Here is a 21,302-nt window from a genome sequence, read left to right as displayed (position 1 = left end):
TGTAGTGTGGGGTTTATAACATATATGAAAATAAAATATATGACAACAATAGTATAAAGGTCAGGAGGAAGGAAATGGTGGTATACTATTCATATATAGTATACACCATACCTGAAGTGGTTTAACATCATTTGAAGGTACACTGATAACTTAAGGATGAACCCTGAAGCAACCACTAAATTAAATATTTATAGCTAAAAAAAACAAAGGAAATAAAATGGAATAATAAAAAATTCTCAGTCCAAAAGAAGGCAGAAGAGAAGAAAAAGGAACTAAGAATATATGGGGAAAAGAGAATAAAATAAAACTGTCTTAAGTCTAACCATGTTAACAACATACTAACTGTAAAAGGTCTCAGTTTAGTTCAGTCCCTCAGTCGTGTCCAACTCTTTGCGACTCCATGGACTGCAATACGCCAGGCTTCCCTGTCCATCAGTAACTCCCAGAGCTTACTCAAACTCATGTCCATAGAGTTGGTGATGCCATCCAACCATCTCATCCTCTGTTGTCACCTTCTCCTCCTGCCTTCAATCTTTCCCAGCATCAGGGTCTTTTCCAACGAGTCGGTTCTTCGCATCAGGTGGCCAAGGTATTGGAGTTTCAGCTTCAGCATCAGTCCTTCCAATGAATATTCAGAACTGATTTCCTTTAGGGTGGACTGGTTAGATCTCCTTGCAGTCCAAGGGACTCTCGAGAGTCTTATCTAACACCACAGTTCAAAAGCATCAATTCTTTGGGGCTAAGCTTTCTTCATAGACCAACTCTCACATCCATACATGACCACTGAAAAAGCAAATTTCTTGAAGAAACCTCTAGTCTTTCCCATTCTATTATTTTCCTCTATTTCTTTGCATTGATCACTGAGGAAGGCTTTCTTATCTGTCCTTGCTATTCTTTGGAACTCTGCATTCAAATGGGTATATCTTTCCTTTTCTCCTTTGCCTTTAGCTTCTCTTCTTTTCTCAGCTATTTGTAAGGCCTCCTCAGACAACCATTTGGCCTTTATGCATTTCTTTTTCTTGGGGATGGTCTTGATCACTGCCTCTTGTAAAAGGTTTAAATATCCCAAATAAAAGGCAGAGGCAGTCAGATTAGATTAAAAAATCAAGACCCAGCTGCCTACAAGAAATTCATGTTCAATGTTGACACAAATAGGTTAAAAATAAAAGTACAGAAAAAAGTACCATGCTGACATGGATCAAAAGAAACCCGGAGTGGTTACATTAATAATAAATGAAATAAATTTCAGGGCAAAGAATATTACTAGAAATAAAGAAAGTCATTTAAAAATTATAAAGGGCTCAGTTTGTTAAAAGAATGCAACAATACTAATTGCTTTGGACCTAATAACAGAGCTTTAAAATACATGAAGCAAAAACTGACAGAAATGAAAAAAGAAATAGACAAACCTGCAATCATAGTTGGCCATTTCAAAACTCCTTTCTCACTAACTGCTAGAACAATTAGACAGAAGATCAGTATGGATACAGAAGACTTGAACAACACAATCAACCAACCTGACTTAATCGACATTTATAGAACACTCCACCCAACAACAGCAGAATACATTTAAGTGCACAGGGAACATTCGTCAGGACAAACCACACTCTAGACCATAAAATAAGACTCAGAAAATTTAGAATAACTTAACTCATAAAAAGTATGTTCTATGACCACAATGGAATTAAATTAAAAATTAGTGACAAAACACTACCTGGGAAATTCCTAAACATTTGTAGACTAACAAACTTTTAAATAATATTAGGATCAAAGAAGAGATCAAAAGGGAAAATTGAGAGTATTTCGAATTGAGTGAAAATAAAAGCACATGTCAAAATGTGTGAGATGTGCTAAAATGATGCTTAAGGGGAATTTTATAGCAATAAACACCTGTATTAGAAAAGAATACAGTTTTCAAATCAATGACCTCAGCTTCTGCTGCAAGAAAGCAAAACAAGAGAAAATTATACATAATGTAAGTGGAAGAAGGGAAATAATGTAGATCAGAGTATAAGTATATAAACAAACAAACAGACAATAAATATCAAAGAAACCAAAATCTAGCTCGTTGAGAGGACCAATAAGATTGATAAATTTCTAGCCAGACTGATCATGAAAAAAGGAGATAAGACACACATGAAGGAGGTGACACCACTACAGTTTAAGTAAGTATTCAAAGATAATAAGGGAATATTTATTATGAATTACCTTGCACCAACAAATTTTTACCATTTAAATGAAGTGGACAAATTTCATGACATATACTACCAAAGCTTGTGTAAGAATATAGAAATAACTTTAATAGCCTTACAAAACTGTTAGTTGCTCAGTGGTGTCTGACTCTTTGCAACCCCACGGACTACAGCCTGCCAGGCCCCTCTGTCCATGGAATTCTCCAGGCAAGAATATTGGAGTGGGTAGCCATTCACTTCTCCAGGGGATTTTCCTGACCCCAGGATCAAATCCGGGTCTCCCACATTATGGGCAGATTCTTTACCGTCTGAGCCACTAGGGAAGCTCTATATGTATATTTAAAAATTGAATTTGTAGGGACTTCCCTAGCAATCCAGTGGTTAAGACTCTGTACTTTCATTGCAGGGGGCACAGGTTTGATCCCTGGTTGGGAAATAATACCCTCCATGCTACATGGCATGGCCCAAAACTTTTTTTTAATTAAAAAAAAAAATTGAATTTGTAGTTAAAACCTTCCCCTAAAGAAAACTCCAGATTCAGATAGTTTCATTGATAAATTCTACCAAACATTTAAGGAAGAGTAATACCAGTTCCATACAAACCTTCCAGAAAACTGAAGACAATATTTCCCACCTCATTCTGGAAGATATTTTGATATCAAAATCAAACAAAGATACTACAAGAAAACTACAGCCCAGTATCCATCATTAACATGCCAATGAATAAAGAATACAAATAGAATCTAACACTATATAAAAAGGATAATCCCAAGGGGAATCTGCCCAGGAATGCAAGGATGGTTTAAACTTTAATACTCAATTAATATAATTCATCATATTAAACTAAAAATGAAAAATATATGTTCTCTCTCTAGATGCAGAAAAATATTTGGGAAAAATCCAATATTCATTACTGATTTAAAAAAAAAATTTATCAGCAAATTAGGAATAGAAGGGAACTTCCTTAATCTGATAAGAGACATTTACAAATACACCTACAGACTTCAGTCAGGGATAATGAAAGGTTGTCCATTCTCATCACTTTCATTCAACATTGTATTGGAGGTTCTAGCCAGTGCATTCAGGCAAGAGAAAGAAGTAAAAGAAATCCAAATTGGAAAGGAAGAAGTAAAACTGTCTTTATTAGCAAAAGACATGATTGATTATGTAGAAAATTAAATGAAATCTATGAAGAAATTTCTAGAACTTATAAAGGAGCTTATCAAGGTTGCAGGACCCAAAGTCAATTATATTTCTATATGTTGAGTTGGCCAAAATGTTCATTTGGGATTTCCATGGTATTGTTGTTGTTCAGTCACAAAGTCTTGTTTGACTCTTTGTGAACCCATGGACTGCAGCACACCAGGCTTCCCTGTCCTTCACTATCTCCCAGAGTTTATTCAAATTTATGTCCACTGAGTTGGTGATGCTATCTAACCATCTCATCCTCTGCCACCCTCTTCTCTTCCTGCCCTTAATCCTTCCAGTATCAGGGTCTTTTCCAATGAGTCGGTTCTTTGCATCAGGTGGCCAAAATATTGGAGCTTCAGTTTCAGCATCAGTCCTTCCAATGAATATACAGCGTTGATTTTTTTTTTTTTTGATTTATTGATTTGATCTCCTTGCAGTCCAAGGGACTCTCAAGAGTCTTCTCTAGCATCACAGTTCAAAAGCATCAATTCTTTAGCACTCAGCTTTCTTTATGGTCCAACTCTCACATCCATACATGGTATGGAAAAACCCCAAAGAACTTTTTGGTCACCCCAATAGAAGCAACTAACAACTGGTATACTTTCAACTAACAAGGAAATTTTTAAAAATATCATTTACAGTAGAATAAGAATGTGAAATAGGGACAAATCTGACAAAAGATATCAGATTCACCAGGTTAATTAGATCATGAGACTCAATACTGTTAAGATGTCATTTCTCCTCAAATTGATCCAAGTATTTGACATAAACATAATCAGGATCCCAGTGGACTTTTATTTAGGGAAATGGATAAGCTGCTTCTAAAATTCATAGGAAAGGAATTCCCTGGAAGTCCAGTGGTTAGTTTTCTGTACTTCCGTTGCAGGGGGCACAGGTTCCAACCTGGTCAGGGAGCTAAGCTCCTGCATGCATGGCCAAAAAAAAAAAAAGAAAGAAAGAAAGAAAATGAACCAACCATTAAGAAACAATAAATAAATAACATAAAATAAAATTCACAGGGAAATGTAAAGGCCACAGAATAACTAATATAACTTTGAAAAAGAACAAAAAGTTGGAAGACCAACACTTGGACAAGACATGGCATAAAGCTACCATAATCAAGACAGTGTAATACCAATGTGTAAATAAAATTTTAAAAATTGGTTGATGGAACAGAACAGAGTCCAGAAACAGACCCACATATATACGGACAAAAGACTTTTGTCCAAGATTCTAAGTCAATTCAGTGAAGAAGGAATGATATTTTAAACAAATGATGCTGGAACAACTGGATATCCATATAAAACAATAAATACCAGCACCTTATGCTACATATAAAGTATATGTAGTATATGTCTTACAACATATACAAAGATGAACTAAAAATGGAATATCACAGAACTAAATGTAAAGCCAGTATTAAAATAGTCAAAAAATCTAAATAGTTCACCAACAAAGACAAATGGATGTCAAATAAGCATGTGAACATCACTAGGAAGTACAGAAATCCAAGTTAAAATCACAGTGAGATATCACTACACAGAATAGCTAATTTAGACTTTTTGAACTGACCATGGACTTCCCTGGTGGCTCAGATGGTAAAGACTATGCCTGTGGTGAAGGAGACCCAGGTTCAATCCCTGGGTCAGGAAGAACCCCTGGAGAGGAGTCAGGTGGGCTATGGTCCATGGGGTCGCAAAGAGTTGGACAGGACTGAGTGACTAACACTTTCACTTTCAAACTGACCATACCAAGTGTTACAGAGTTTGTGGAGGAACTGGAATTCTTATATACTGGCTGAGAATGTAAAATGGTACAATCAATTTGGAAAACAATCTGACAGTTTCTTAAAAAGTTAAACTCACACGGGGGCTTCCCTGGAAGTTCAGTGGTTAAGACTTTGCCTTCCAGTGCAGTGGGTGTAGATTCAAGCCCTGGTGGGGGAGCTCAAAAATCACAGAACTTGCGGCCAAAAAACCAAAGCAAAAAACGGAAGGAGTATTGTAACAATTTCAATAAAGATTTTAAACAAATGATCCACATAAAAAAAAAAATCTTAAAAAAATACATTCATGGTTTTTTTAAAAAAGTTAAACATACACCTATCGTATGACCTAGTCATACCACTCCCAGATATTTATCTGAGACAAATGAAGGCATTTGTTCACACAAAGGCTTTGTAACATCTCTATCTACAATAGCCAAACCTGGAAATAACCCAAATATCCATAAACAAGTGAGTGGATGAACAAAAGTTGGCATCTCCACACAATGATACTACTCAGCACTCAAAAAGAATAAACTGTCAATACATGCAACAACATGGATACAATTCAAAACAATTAGGCTGAGTGAATGAGATCAGTCAAAACTGTGCATTCTATATGATGCCATATATACAAAATTAGAAAATGAAAACCAATATATAGTGATAGAAAAGAGAAAGTGGTCCTGGGGTGAAATGGGAAGGAGGTGAGGCAGGATGGAGTGACTGTCAAAGGAACATGAGTAAACTTCTGAGGGTGATGGATCCATTCATTAACTTGATCATGATAAAGGTTTCATAGTGTATACATGGGTCAAAACTAATCAAATTGTAAATGTTAAATATATGCACTTAGTGTATATCAATTCAAAGCTGTTTTAAAAAGTCAAACAGGACATTTACAAAAAATGTAGAAGAGATCTTTGAATTGACTACTTTTTTGAATTAAATTCAACAAAGGGTTAATTGAGCTTTCATTAGAATAGAAAACTGAAAGTTTGGTCAATTGTTCATTCATTCATTCATTTGTATAGCATTTATAGAACATCTTCTAGGTTCTGGGTCCTATTTTAGTTTCCAGCTATAGAAAGACATAGGCCCAAACGTCTACTCTTGAGTAGAAAGGAATAGCTCAAGCAAGACCAATATTCCTGCTTAGAACTACTAAGAAATCAAATAAAATTGAGAAATCATCTATTTGATTACATTAGAGATTTCCTGAAGCAATGAAACTAGAGAGCTGAGACTCCAGAAAGGGAAGAACCTACAAAAGATAAGCTTCCCTTCCACGCTTTGTTTACCCTGGAGGTATCTGCTGATTCCGAACGCAGGCAGGAGGCTGAAAATTTAGGCATGGAGTCAGAAAAACTAGCAGAGCTGTGGGTAGAGACTTGCAGACCAGCAAAGCATAAAGCCAGTTCCTTTGGCAGCACTTCTGCCAAATACTGGGACAGTCTAGAGTTTGAGGCTACAAACTTAAGCAGAAAGCCTCAGAAAAACCAGAGGAGAGATATTTTTAGCTCTTTTGAGAGACAAAGCTTAGGGTTTGGAACATGTCAGGGGAAACGGGCTCTGCAGAATACACAAGGCTCTCAGTTGAAAATCCTAGAGAACCAAGGGCAAACTAGATGTATGCTGCGACTTTTCAGGACTACAAACCAGCCTCAACTCTGTGTAACTGCTATTTGTTTAAGGTGATCAGCCACAACTCCAACTGCCTACTGGAGGAAAAGAAAAACTTCCTCTGGAAGAAATAACGTCATCTGGACTTCTATGTTTTTACAGACAATATTCAATACTCAGTAAAAATTACCAGGCATACCCACAGGCAGGACCACATGACCAAAAACCAAGTGAAAGAACAGACCACAGGGAAAAAAAAACAAAAGATATCCACAATAACCTAAGCTGGTAAAGAATTCGCCTGCAATGTGGGAGACCTGGGTTCAATCCCTGGGTTGGGAAGATCCCCTGGAGAAGGGAATATTCCAGTATTCTGGCCTGAAGAATTCCATGGACTGTATGGTCCATGGGGTAGCAAAGAGTTGGACATGACTGAGCTACTTTTACTTTCATCCATAATAACATAACTTAATATGCTTAAGAACACAGAGGAGAATATGAACCAAATAAATTAAATGGTGAAAATTTTCACCAAGGATTTAGATCTATAATAAAGAATTATTGGAAGTCCTCAACAGAAAAACATTAACCTTGAAATCTCAAGAGACATTAAACATCAAATTAGATACAACGGAAGACAGGATCAGTGAATTGGAATATCTAAACCAAAACATGCAAAGCAAAGAAAAACCTGGCAAAGAGGACTGAGAACACATGGGATTCATATAAGATAAGCCATAGGAATGTATTGTACAGCATGGGGAATATAGCCAATATTTTGCAATAACTGTACATGGAGTATAACTTTTAAAATTATATTAAAATTTTTAAATTAAATTTTTTAAATGAAGAAAGTAGCATGCTGATTACCCAGACTCTTCAGCTTATCTTTCCAGCTCCCACCTTTTATTATCATATTCATAAATCAAAGAAAACACATGCGACTGAAAATATCTAACATTTGTGTAGTTAGAATCCTTAAAGGAGATAGGACAGAGAATGGGGTAGAAGCAGTATTTGAAGTCATAATAGCCCAGCAATTTCTAAAAGTGATGAGTTATAAACCAGCAGATTCAAGGTCTGTGCACCTCAAGCAGAACAAATACAAAGAAAACCATATCAAAATACAATAGTAAGATTGTTGAAACCAAAAACAAAGAGAAATCTTAAAAGCAGCCAGGGGAAAAAAAAGACAATTGTTCAAAGGGGCAACAAAAAGATTTACAGCTGACTTTCCCCTCAAAATGATGAAAGTCAAAACACAATGGACTGATATCTTTTAAAGTATTAAAGAAAATAACTGCAAATTCTATACCAGAAGAAATATATTTCAAAAATGAAAGTAAAATAAAGATGCCTTCTAGACAAACAGAGAATTTATCACTAGCAAACCTACACTAAAAAAAAAATACTAAAGAGAATTCTTCAGATACAAGAAAAATGATCCCAGAGGGAAACATGAAATTGTAGAAAGTAATGAAGAGCAACAGAAAACATAAATATGTGAGTAAATATGGATTCTGACTGAGTAAAATAAAAATGTAATGTCTTATGAGGTTTAAAATGTATATAGAATTAAAATGCATGTAACAATAAGGCAAAAGACTGAAGGGGCATAAATGCAATGAATGAGTTCTAAGATTCTGGTATTATCAGGGAAGCAGTAAAAGTGATAATTTGTAGTATTCTTTGTAATAAGTCAAGATGTAGGTTGTCATTTCTCAGGTAACAAATAATAGACTGATTTTTGAAAAAAGATTTTATTGATCTAAAAGAAGGCATTAACGTCAAGACTACAGAGGCCCTGGTTATCACCATTCCCATGAAGCTCTAGGGGGATGGTAAGGGGAAGAGAATTGTTTTTTTTTTTAACCCAGGACAGGGGTTTTGTCTCAGCAGTTGAATGTATTAAGCAGAAGTTAACTGTTGGTATCTAAAATCTTGAAGCTCCTTCTACAGCCAGCCCTTCCCAGATTCCCAACCCAGCCAAGGACCTTTCCCTTTCCCTTAGATATTCAAAGGTATCTCCAGCCAGCCAGCCAGCCATTCATTCCTCAGACAAAGAGGAATTGTGCTAGGGGCTATGCCTACAGAAAGGAAGCAGGAGCAATCCCAGTCCTCAACAAACTCACACTCTACTGAGAAATAATTAAACCAGAACTTTTTCAGACTTATATATCCAAATAAGTCATCTGCAAACTCTATAGGTCTGGGAAAAGCCTGGATATTCTACATTTTTAACAAGTCTCCAGGTGATGTTAATGCTGATTCGAGCTGCATTTTGAATTACAAGGAATTAAAAAAGTAAAACACAGAGTGACAAGCACTATGATGAAACTGAGGCTCAGAGAGGTGAAATAACTCACTGAAACTCCCACAATTAGGTGGAGTAACTGGGGTCTGACCCCAGATATATCTTACTACAGAGCCTGTGTTTGCTCTTTCCTGCCTGTCTTATGGAGAAGCAAAGGTCTGCGGAAATGGGTAGCGTGATAATTTAATGCAATCTCAGGTAAATAATAGCCAGGTTAGATCTTAGTAGCTGAACAGGGGTTTGCCTGGCAATGAAGCACAGCTGCAAGAAGACTCAGTACAGCAACTGCTGTAAAAACACACAGCGCTAGGGCACTGTATTAGAAACCCTAGATTTTAATCCCATTCCACCACTTATGAGCCTCAATATTTTCGACAGCTTACTTAATTGTACTGTGCCTCAGTTTCCTCAACTGTAGGATGGAGAAAATCATAACAGCTCCTCCCTCATCAGGATGGTGTAAGAATTAAGTTAGATGGTGTGTATAAATGGCTTAGGATAGTATGTGGCACAGGGCAAGCACAATAAATGTCAGCTTTGATTATTACAGTAGCTGTTCAATAAAGGAACGAGGGTATTTCAGACAGAATGATCCCTCCTGTGCCAGGGGCTGACTTGTCAGGGCAAGAGACTGAAAGGCACTGGAGTTATTGCCCTGCAGGACTGACAGATGAACTATCAAATGCTTTTACCTGGTGGGGAGGGGCCCAGTTGTTTCTCAGACACACACCCCAAGGACTAGAGGACAATCAGAGCACCTACTGCCAAAAAGCTCTGTCAAATCTCTTAGCTCATCTCCTTCTAATGACCGCAGAAGGGTAGCAGGACTCATCATTCCCATTTTAGCAGTAACAGAGGCCCAGAGAAGTGAAGTGACTTGTCCACTATCTCCCTGGATAGTAAAGGCAGAGAGGAACTCCTTACTCCCTGGTTAATACTCTTTCCAGAAAGCCTTCTAGCACCATTGCAGGAGAAAATCAATACCCAAGACCTCCAGGGCAGAAGTTCTCCAAAGCTGTCATGTTCACTAACCATTAGCACTGACCAGGAAAAGCATCCTTTCATCTGTCAGAGTGATGATGAGGATGTATCTGGCTCTGGCTCTGATTTGAAAAGAAAGACTTCCAGGGAAAAGGTTGCAGAAGGGGATCTGGGATGTATAAGAAAGAACCACCTGGAAACCAATTCCCTACCTTAATACAGCCCTTTCCTGGTACAAATAAGGACAGGCACACATCAGATGCAGCTGGACTGCCTACCTAGTGGACTGCTTGGCCAGCATGGCCACATAGGTGACCACAAAGCTCTGAAACTTAGCCCGCTGCTCCTCCCAGCGATCGTCCACGGAGTAGTAGTTGGGCAGGGGTGCTCCAAAGAGGATCTCGCTGCGTAGGAGGGAGCTCTTGAGGTTTTCTGCGGAGAGGCCCTCGTCCACATACCAGTAGAACTCTGGGTGAGTCATGGCCAGCTCTAGGGAGCCTGCAGGGGCAGGGGTCGAGAGGTCCAAGGAGCTCAGTAAGTCAGCTCCCACAAACCTTCCATCAAGGTCATCCTGCCCTCCTCAACATCTCACCCCCTTTTTAAGGAAATGGAAAACTGTTCCAGCTTGGGCTGCCTCCAACTGTCTCTAACAGGACAGAGGGATGGTTTAGAGAAATCACTGCTGCCCCAAAAGAGCAGCCCCCAGGATCTGCTCAGGTGGCTCCCACTAAGTTTACACCTTCATTTCAGCTTCAACTTCACCTAATACTAAGGCTCAGTCTCTGTAGTCCTGTAACTCCTTCCCATCCCAGTCCCACCTTCATCTGCTTAGAACCCTGCCATGTCCACCTTAAAAGACATACCGAAGCCCGGCCCCCACAGCCAGCCTCTGTCCCCTCCCCATTCTTTCTCAAGTCCCATCCCTAATGTACCTCAAACTAATCCACCTTGATCTTCCAGCAACCTCAGCCTCTCTCCAAATGTCCAGTTCTCTGAAACCACATGACCAATGTCATGCCCAAGCCCCAGCCCAAGCTTTATCTAACTCTAGGCACAGTGTAACTCCCAATCTCCATCAATCTAGGTATGCACCTCCTTCCTTGCCTCCCTCAGATTCCATCTCACATCCAACCCTGTCCCTGCCCTTCCTCAATAAATGGCCTGCAGGCCTGCCCAGCACTCAGCTCTGGCCTGACTCCACTTCACAGCCAATTCCAGCTCCATCCTCTTACCAACCTGCAGAGTACTGCAGAGCCAAGCCTTCCTTTAACCTCTAAGCCCCGCCCCATCTTATTAACCATGCCCCTTCATCCCAAGCCCCACCTATCCTCAGTCTCCACCCTTTACAAGCCCCTCTTCCAGGGTCCTTCAGACCGGGTCCCTACAGGCCCCACCCCAGCACACCTAGGGCTGCTCACCCCGGATGTCAGCCAGGTCCTGGCCCATGCCATCATAGTAAATCTTGCCACCCCTCTCAGTGGGGAAGAAGTAGGTCATGAGCGAGCTGGGCGGGGAGCAGTAGGAGTAGGAGCCGAGCGGCAGGTCCTTGAGCACTTCATGGGGCTTCCAGCAGAACTCCCGGAAACCCGGGTGGTCCATGATCTTGCGCTCAATCTCGTGGATTGTGACCAGCCTCTCACTCGTGAAAATGTTGCGCTCAGCGTCGCCACGTGCCAGGAAGATGAGCTCAATGCGCCAGTGCGCATGTGTCTGGGTGTTAGCGCTCACATAGGTGCGTGAGTAGTCCCAGCGCGAGGCTCCACGGCGGGCACGGCTCTGATTGGCCGCGGCTGCTGTGGGGGGCGGGACACTGGGTGGGCGCTGCCCACTCTTGTCTGACCCAGGGTTTATCGGTGTTTCACTCTGGTTGGCTGCTGGCCTCTCCAGGGGTGGAGCCTCTCGCCGGAGACGCCTGCTTCGATTGGCTGTTGGCTTCTGGGCGGTGGCGGTGTCCCACAACAAGCCATTCTGCGTGGCTACAGCGACCACAGTGTGTGGGGCTCGGGCGGCCGGCCGCGAGTGGTTCCCTAGATGTAGTTGCTGCAACTGCTCTGTGATGAGGCGCTGAAGTGTCTCAGAAGTGAAGTCAGCCAGGTCGCGCCGGTTGCGCCCCCAGGACCCAAACTGGGATTTGAGCGCCAGCGCGAGGGCGTCAAAACGCTGGGAGGCCTCATGGTTGCGGATCTCAAAGGCATTGTAGGAGATGTCGATGTCCAGTGGCGGGTAGTAGAGGAACATGAAGGCTGACAAGGCCATGGGGATGCTGCAGCCCAGAAAGAGCACCAGCCCTGCACAGCACGGATTGGTGAAGGCCCAGCCCAGGGTACTCCAGAAGCCCGAGGCTGGGGGCCGGGACGGCAAGGTCCAGCGCCGCCAGCAACACTGCCTCCCTGCCCCAGCGTGGGGCCCCGGCTTCTTCTGGCCCCTCCTAAAGGCCTCACCCATTGCTTCCTCCTCCTCTTCCTGCTCCTCCTCTAGCCACACGTCTTGCAGCAAGGGGTCATCCTCTGAGTCCATAGCCTACAGGAGAGGGAGAGGGTGAGCAGGCTACAGAGAAGGAGAGGATGGTGCTCCCATAGCTGCAGTTGCCCACCCCGAGTGTTAACCTTGCCCACTCATAACCAAGACAGATACTACAATGGAATAGCATCAAACAGGCCCTTAACTGCACTTAACTGAATTCAACCACATGTGTACAAAACAGAAAGAAGAAATCCTATTATTTGCCCATCACAGCTCCCAACTAGATCAGAGCTTTCAAGGCCACTGAAAAAGGAGAATCAGGGCCCAGTTGCAAACGGAAGAGATGTTCCTCCACAAGGAAGGGATATTCGAGGGGAATTTTGGTTATGTATGATTTCCCAATTTTTGCTGCATTCTCTGATTTTAGAAATCAAAGCCAATGTGAGGTGTGACTTTGTCGCAATCACTTTTATTTAATGAGCAACTATGAAGTCGTCCAAAAGTATCAGGGTAGAAGGGAAAGAACACGCTGTCTGGAATTGGACCCTTATTTGGGTCCTGGTAGTGTGAACACTGGCAAGGCAGTGAACCTCAGAATCTTTGTCTATTAAGCACAGGTGGCTGTTTCCCACACGATTCCTCTAGGGAAGAAGCACCCTGCTGTCTGTGTGGTATATTTGTTATTATATATCACATGAATACATTTCTTTGCTCCTCTCTGGGGACTATAATGTGCTCAGCCATTGCCACGTGGCTCTGACAGCGCTAGATGCCTGTCATAGTCCTCAAGAACTCTCAATAGCTTCCCACCCCCTCTTTGGGATGCTGCAGCTGCAGCCACTGTTTGTCCGGCTCAGACCACTTAATATGCAGCTCCAGGGACGTCAAAACTTTGGGCACAGACAGGGGCCGGGCATCTGTCTCCCCAAGATGTGGGCACAAGCAGCAGGAGGGCCTGGCAGGAGAGGGCAGTCTGAGGACTCCAGCAGGGTGGCCCAAAGGCAGGAGGCCCCCCGGTGTCCCCAGGCATGGCCTGCCCCCTTGTCCTGCCTGCCCTCTGTTTGGACGGAAAGAGACTCATTATCTAGTTAGACGCCAGGCAGTGAGAGGAGGAAGCTAATTATGCCAGCGTTGGCTAATTAATGCTGCTTTTCCTATTAACATTCTCTAGAATGCTCCATTTCAATTAGATGGTCTGTCCAGGAAGAGAACAGGCTGCCATCATCCCAAAGAAAGTGAAGAAGAGAGGGCGAGGGGAAGGAGGGAAACAGAGAGAGAAAGACAGACAGGACATGGGAGAGATGAGAGACAGAGAAAAATGAAAACAGGAGACAGGAGAGTGGAGTTAGGGGGCAGGGGTTGGAGATAGATGCAAAGAGGGAAATAAGAGAAAAACAGAAGAGTGAGGGAGAGGGTGCCAAGTGTGGATAAGAGAGGAAGACTTGAAAGGGAGAGAGACTGGAAGGGGCAGGAACTGCTCCAGAAATATGCGAGATTCCTATGGTTGCAATAATTAAACTTCTCATTTCTGATGTCCTAAAGCTAGCCTCCTGAGGGGGTGCTACCTGCTCTGAGGCTCAATTTGCATCAGCAGAAACTTGTGGGCATAAACCAGAGGCAGCTCAGGCTCACCCCATCTCCAAAGGGCAAACCCAAATCTGCACGTGGAGGTGGGGGTTGTGTGTGGGAGCCTCCCCTTCATCCCTAACTGCTGAAGGAGGAAGTTGATGGCAGTACAGTGGAGAGGGACAAGGGATGCTTGCATTTTTTCTGGGGACTAAATCCATCCACTGGCCCCCAGCCCCTTACCCAGGGTACAGTTTTCAATGTGTTGGCATGTGAATGGGTCTAAGACCAGGATTCTGGGTCTTGTCAGCACTCCCCGAACGATCCTGCTAGCCCATTGTTACTTCACTAGGAATGCTACTTTCTGCTCCAGAAGTCCAAGTTTAAAACATCTTTCAAGACCTTGCTCAAGCGTCACCTCTGCCAAGACTTCCCAGATCTGAACACTAGCTACCCCCACCCCTTCCGAGATATGTGTCCAAGCTTCTCACCACACTTCTGGGATAAAAATTTACTCGAGGACAGGGAGGGAGAGGCACTGTAGCAGTGGTAAAGACCATGATTTGGGAGACAGACAGACTTGGATGCAAATCCCAGCTGTATGACTTAGGCAAGCAGTATAATATTTCTGAACTTCAGTTTTTCCATCTGCAAGACAAGGCTAACAGTGCTCACCACAGAGGTTGCTTGATGATACAAACAGCAAGCTGACCACAGTGCCTAGGAGGTATAAGTGCGTGAGAAATGATAGCCGCTGTTCTTTTATACTCTGCTTCCTCACAAAAGGTTGTGAGCTCCTAAAACATCCGTGTGGCCCATTATATTTGCCAAAGATGGCCACAACAATGTCTCCCATCTCACATGTTCTCATGATGTGACTGTAAGACTTCTCCCACCAAGCAGTTATGTCTTCATTCCTTCCCTTGAATCTAGATGCTCTGTGACTTCTGAGGCTAGGTTAAAATGGAGATGCAGCTTCCACCTGGCTTTCTTGGGACATTCATCCTTGGAACCTAGCCACCATGCTGTAAGGAAGCCCAAACTAGCCCATGCAGAGACTACACTTAGGAGCTCCCGCTGACAACCTAGTTGACAGCCATCATCAACCACCAGATATGAGTGAAAATGTCTCCAGTGATTCTGGGCCCCTAGCCACCAAGTAATACCCAACCTTCTAGTTGTCCCAGTTGAGACTCGGAAACTGTGGAGTTGAGCTAAGCCACCCTCTCCTGTGCTCTATTCTGGCCCACAGAATCCATGAACATAGTATATCAGCTGCCATGCATCCATGCATCACTAGGTTTTGGGTTAGCTGTTCCATAGCAATAGTAAGTGAACAATTGCAATAGAACTCTGTCCCACATGACTTTGTGTCCTGCAGTCTGCGCTAGCTAGATTTAAGTGATCAGAAAATTGAGCACAGCCATTTGGTCTCCCAGTGAGAGCCCCACAGCCCAGTGGACATAAATTCCAAGGGAGCAGGGACTTCACTGTCATGTTCCCTGCTGGGTTCACATGGTCTAAAATACTCCTGCCTGGGGGCTGGGGTGTGTGTCAGTAGTTAGCAGGTATTTGTTAAATGAAAGAAGGAAAGTGAATCTCAGAAGCAGCAGAAGCATCTGGGTTAGATATTAGGTAGAAATGCCCCCGGACTCTCCTTGGACAGAGGACAGTCAGATACCAAACAATATAAACATAGTGCAGAGAGTGTAGTTTCTTCTGTCTTGGGTGCGAAGGATCTTGGAGAGGATGAGACAGATGAGCAGGAAGTAGACTTGATGGTTTCTTTTACTGTCACTCCCCTCCCCCCATCCACCGCCATGCCCTCCTTCTCAGCCTACTCTTGAAAAGAAAAACTGCCATGTGGGATACCACACATGGCTCCAGATTCAGCTCAGCCTCCAACTTTCCGTGTGGCCCTGGGCATGTCCCGGCCCCCTCTTGGTGCCCTGTCTCCCCTACCTGGGAGATGGGAAATGTTGTCTCCCCCATCTGGCAGTGGAATGGTAAAAGCCCAGGTCCCTCCAGCTGTGACATCCCCAGACTCTCTGAGCAGCCCTAGTCTGCAGGCCAAGGGGGGATGGGTACAATCTGAGAGTCTCCACCAACCCAGCTAGCAGCTAGGGTCTGACACTAATGCCTCAGCTGGCAATCCTGTTCTCAGCACCCGCTCCCAGGATGGGCAACAAATCACAAATTTGTTTTCCTTTTTCAAATGATGGGAATTGATTAGCTTACTGAAGAGCTCCAGCTGCTCCGTGGAAAGGAGATAAGGATGGCTTCTTTGATATTTGTCACTGGCTCAGACAAAGAGCCCGAAATCGGACTGTGATCACCGGGGACTGTGATCCTGCCTGTCTGATATCCCATTAGGGTGTTCCTGCTCAGTGACCTGCGTGTGTGCTTTCTCCCTGCCTCTCCATCTGTCTCTGTCACACACACACACACACACACACACACACACACGCACATGCACACAAACACAAACACACACACACACACTCAGAGATAGTCAGAATTAAACTCTGGGACTCCTGGGATCTCATGAACCAAGGTGGACACACATCCATGGAACATGGTCTCCCTCCTCTTGGGAAAGGCAAATGAGACAGCCACCTAAAGGGGAACGGCAGACACTGGGGAGCCTTGGAGACAAAGAAGCTGGTCCAGTTTCAAGGGCCAAGCCTGAGGCAAGCCAAGGCCACATTTGCAGCCTAATCCCAATTTTAAAACAGGAAAAAAAAATCATATATATGCATTTTAAAAAACCCATTAATAGTGATTATCTCTGACTAGGAGGATTATGGGTGATTTTTATTTTCTTCTTTATACTTGTCTCTTTCCAATATTTCTACAATGATCAGGTACAGCCTGCCTTTTAGAATTATAAAAAAAATGTTATTTAAAAACATGTTTAAAATAGAACATGTGTATATGTGTGTAGAAGGGATTTTGCTAACAGCCTTCAACTCTTTGAGGAGTTACTATAATAGGCATGGGAGGAGGTGGGGCTCTGTCCTCCAAGAAGAGAAACAAGGAGCATTGCAGCAAGAGAGACCTTGGGTAGAAAGCAGAAGGACCTAGGGAGAGCAGGAGGTGGTAAATGCCCAGTGAGTGAGTCACTGTGGAGTCTTCTGTTCCCCTGAGATGGACAGGGGGTGGGTCTTTAAAATGACCAGGAAGGAGATCCTGGCTTATCAGACCCAGAAGGGTTCAGAGCACTGGTCCAACTCCTTCATTTCACAGCTTAGAAATGAAGCCCAGCAAACAGTCTTATCCAAGGTTGTATTTCTTTTTAAGATTTTCTTGGTGTGGACCATTTTAAAAGTCATTACTGAACTTGTTACAATATTGCTTCCGTTTTATGTTATGGATTTTTTTTGGCCATGAGGCATGTAGAATCTTAGCTCCCCAACCAGAGATCAAGCCCGCACCGCCTACATTGGCAGGTGAAGTCTGAACCACTGGACTGCCAGGGAAGTCCCCTCAAGTTCATGTTACAGTGGCTGAGTTAGGGCCCTTGGCTCAAAGGAGTGCTCTATCTGCCCCATCACCAAATTCAGGGGTGGCGGGGGAGAGTTTTGGGCAGTCCAAGAGAACAACTAGGCCTGGGGAAGATGACATGGGGACCCAGAGCCAAGACAGGGAAGCTGTTTTTAAGGCCTAGAAAAGAGGCCTTTGTCAAGTCACAAGGCAGATGGACTTCCCCATCTGGACAGAATGGGACTTAGGGTGGGAAGCGGTATTGCCTCAAAGACATCCCCAGCCCCCTGCTGCGCCCTGCTCTTCTCCAGAAAGGCTCCCAGGGCTGTGGACCCACCCCCAAGCCTGCCTGTATCCCTGTTTACAACTTCCCTCCTTATGGCGAAGGGTGACAGAACCCTTCCTTCTTCATTCCCCCATCCCAGCCAGACTATTAAAATGTAATCAAAAAATCACATTAGCCATGCAGATTCGACTTAAAACACGTATATGTATATATAATTTAACGGCAATTAGGAGTTAATCAGCTTTTTCTTCTTGTCTCGGGGTGTTTTGCCTCCCTGGTCCTTGAAAACATCTTGGGGTTTTTGATTCTCTTACTCTTGGGCTGAGAGATTCGGGCAGAAATTCAAAATGAGATATTTTGAGTTGAACAGCTCCATTTTATCCGGATGTGCTGAAGGGGGGACATTGTACCCTTCTCCACTCCCTGGTTATGGATCTCCCCTTTGGTGAATTCAGCTCATTTGAGGTGGGAGAAAGATGAAAGGAAAGAGGAGGACTTGCTCCCTCCTTGGTGCCACTATCCTAAATCCTAATACCCCATCTTCTGAGAGTCTGCCACCCTCTATGTGCCCCAGCTATGTGCCTGCCATCCAGAATTCCAGGTTGTTCTCAGAGACCTGGATACTCCATCTCAGGCAGGGAGGCTGCAGATTCACTGCAGACATGATGGCAGAACTGGGTCAAAATCACACAGATAGAGTGAAGCTGAAAGTCCAACCAGCTCAATACAGAAACTGACACCCAGGAAGAGAATCGTAACATAATTAGCTGTGCATCTACTGTGTGCAAACACCCTCTCTCATATATCAGCCCCACAGGGCAGGCTTTATAAGTTCCCCATTTTACAGAGTAATAAACAATCATAGAGGTTAAGTGACTCTCTTGTGGTCACAAAGCTTAATAAGGGGTGGAACTAGCATTCGAACCTCAGGTCTACCAATCCCAAAGCCTGTGTTCTGTTTACCATTCCAAGCAGCCTTGGAGTTCCTTTAGAACTGAGGTGTCGGTTCTCACTGAAGAAACCCATTGCCTTTTAGTAAGACTGCAACATCCCCATAAGACGTGGAATCACACAGGTCTCACCAATTCACTCTTTGGTAGGTTTCAGGCAGCTCAGGGCATGATGCAAAGGAAGGCTCCAGCAGTCTTGGAAGCCTGGCTTTCCCTTCAAGGAAAGCATGGGTGTGACAGTTAATTTTGCATGTCACCCTGACTGGGCCATGGGATGCCAGTGTGTCCATGCTAAGTCACTTCAGCCATGTCGCTTCAAATCCTTTGCAACCCCATGGACTATAGCCCGCCAGGCTCCTCTGTCCATGGGATTCTCCTGGCATGAATACTGGAGTGTGTTGCTATGGCCTCCTCCAGGAGAATCTTCCCAACCCAGGGATCAAATGCATGTCTCTTATGTCTCCTGCATTGACAGGCAGGTTCTTTACCACTAGCACCACCTGGAAAGCCCCATGGGATGCCATGCATCTGACCAAACATGATTCTGGATGTACAGACTGTGTAAAGCAGATGATCCTCCCTAACGCGGTGGGCCCCATCCAATCAGCTGAAGATGTGAATGGAACAAAAGGGCTGAGTGAAAGGGAATGCTCCCTGCTGACTGCCTGAGCTGGGACATTGGTTTTTTCCAGCCTTCAAACTCAGACTGAAACACTGGCTCCTCCTGGGTCTCGAGTCTGCTGGCTTTCAGATGGGAGGTTACATCACCAGCTCTCCTAGATCTCAGACCTTTGAAAACAGACTGGAACTACAGCATCAGCTCTCCTGGGTCCCAGCTTGCCAACTGCAGACCTTGAAGTCTCAACTTCTCTATCCCTCTACCTACCTACCTACCTACCTACCTACCTACCTACCTATTGGGGCTTCCCTGGTGGCTCAGATGTTAAAGAATCTGCCTGCAATGCAGGAGACCCATGTTCAATCCCTGGGCAGGGAAGATTCCCTGAAGAAGGGAATAGCAACCCACGCCAGTATTCTTGCCTGGAAAATTCCATGGACAGAGGAGTCTGGCAGGCTGTAGTCCATGGGGTCGCAAAGAGTCGGACACAACTAAGCAACTAATACTACCTACCTACCTAATTACTTAACCTACATCCTATTGGTTCTGCTTCTCTGAAGAACACTCACTAATATAATTTCCCTAGAGGGAAAGTGTGAGTGAAGCAGGGAGCCCCACTGTAGCAGCTGGATCCTATGACCCTCCTAGAAACTTCTCTCAAGAAGCCCCAAGTCCTACCCAGAATCTTAGACAAAAATGGGAACAGAGCTAGCAAAGGTCCTCCAAATCCACAGAAGAAAGAGTGTGGCTGGGTGACTTTCTGAGCCCCTCCCCTAAGACCCTAAATCTACTACCCCCATCCTCCCTGCCCCAGCCCTGAAGAAGTCTGGCTTTGCGGCTGCAGCTGAAGCAAACACCTGCACCTACTTACTCCCCATCAGACCTCCTGCCCCCCAAGAAACACCATCCTCATTGGCTAAATGTGCCAGCAGAGGGCAGGAAACTCAGAGCAACTGCTTCTTCCCCAAAGAAAATCTGGGCTTATTTATTGTGAGCCCAGGTGGGGGTGGGAGAGGGAAGAGGGTTGGGAGGGGGGCTCTAGGGGGAGCCTGTCCAGACCCCTCATTTCTCAGAGAAGAGCAGGCTGCAAAGATGGAGCATATGAAGGACGGCTGGGCTCCCCAGGCTGACAGCTGGTGAAGAAACTGCGGGTACTGACTCGTAAGCCCAACAGCTCAATATATATCAGGCAAACAAGCTTTGATCACATCAATATATCACCCGGGGAAACATACCAGCACCAGAGAAACCAACATTAATTGTCACAACAGCCTAGGTTTCCCCCATTCCACGTGTTCTCTCTCTGGTGGGCTCAGTGGAACAGAACAGGTCCCCCAACAGAAGGAGGGATGTCTGGAACTAAGCACCAGGGCCTGGTTTTTTGGGGAAACGGCAGCAACAGTCCTGAGTTCAAACTTTGGCTCTGCTACTAGCTGAGTGCCTTGGGCAAGCCTCAGTTTCTTCATCTGTAAAATGGGGTGGTGACACCCTGCTTGCTGAGTCACAGTCATGATGAGAAGTCACTTCTCAAAGATGAGAAGTGCCCCAAACCTGGCCCATGTGCATGGGCAGGTTGGCAAGTCAGCTAGAACTGACTCATTCTTTGCTACATCAGCCCTCCTTCCCAGGTGGTGCTAGTGGGTAAGAACCTGCCTGCCTATGCAGGAGTGTTCAATCCCTACCTGGATTATGAAGATCCCCTGGAGGAGGAAATGGAAACCCACTCTAGTATTCTTGCCTGGAGAATCTCATGGACAGAGGAGCCTGACGGGCTATAGTCCATAGGGTCACAAAGAGTTGGACATGACTAGAAGTGTCTTGGGACTTCCCTGGTGGCTCAGAGGTTAAAGCATCTGCCTGCAATGCGGG

General features: G+C 44.1%; 1 protein-coding gene across 1 annotated transcript in view; it reads right to left on the bottom strand.

Annotated features, from left to right (window-relative positions):
* Window positions 1-21,302, bottom strand: part of DISP3 (dispatched RND transporter family member 3) — a 56,734-nt gene that overhangs the window by 23,132 nt on the left and 12,300 nt on the right. Inside the window, exons 2-3 of the mRNA XM_043486149.1 lie at window positions 11,485-12,586; window positions 10,345-10,564 (exon numbers count right to left, since the gene is read on the bottom strand). Of these exons, the coding sequence (XP_043342084.1) occupies window positions 10,345-10,564; window positions 11,485-12,583 (1,319 nt within the window). The 5' untranslated portion in view covers window positions 12,584-12,586. The remainder of the gene's footprint in view (window positions 1-10,344; window positions 10,565-11,484; window positions 12,587-21,302) is intronic.

The sequence above is a fragment of the Cervus canadensis genome, chromosome 13 (assembly GCF_019320065.1).
Source record: "Cervus canadensis isolate Bull #8, Minnesota chromosome 13, ASM1932006v1, whole genome shotgun sequence".
Classification (NCBI taxonomy): domain Eukaryota; kingdom Metazoa; phylum Chordata; class Mammalia; order Artiodactyla; family Cervidae; genus Cervus; species Cervus canadensis.
The sequence above is the reverse complement of the archived record's forward strand: the minus strand, read 5'-3'. Positions and strand labels throughout refer to the sequence as shown.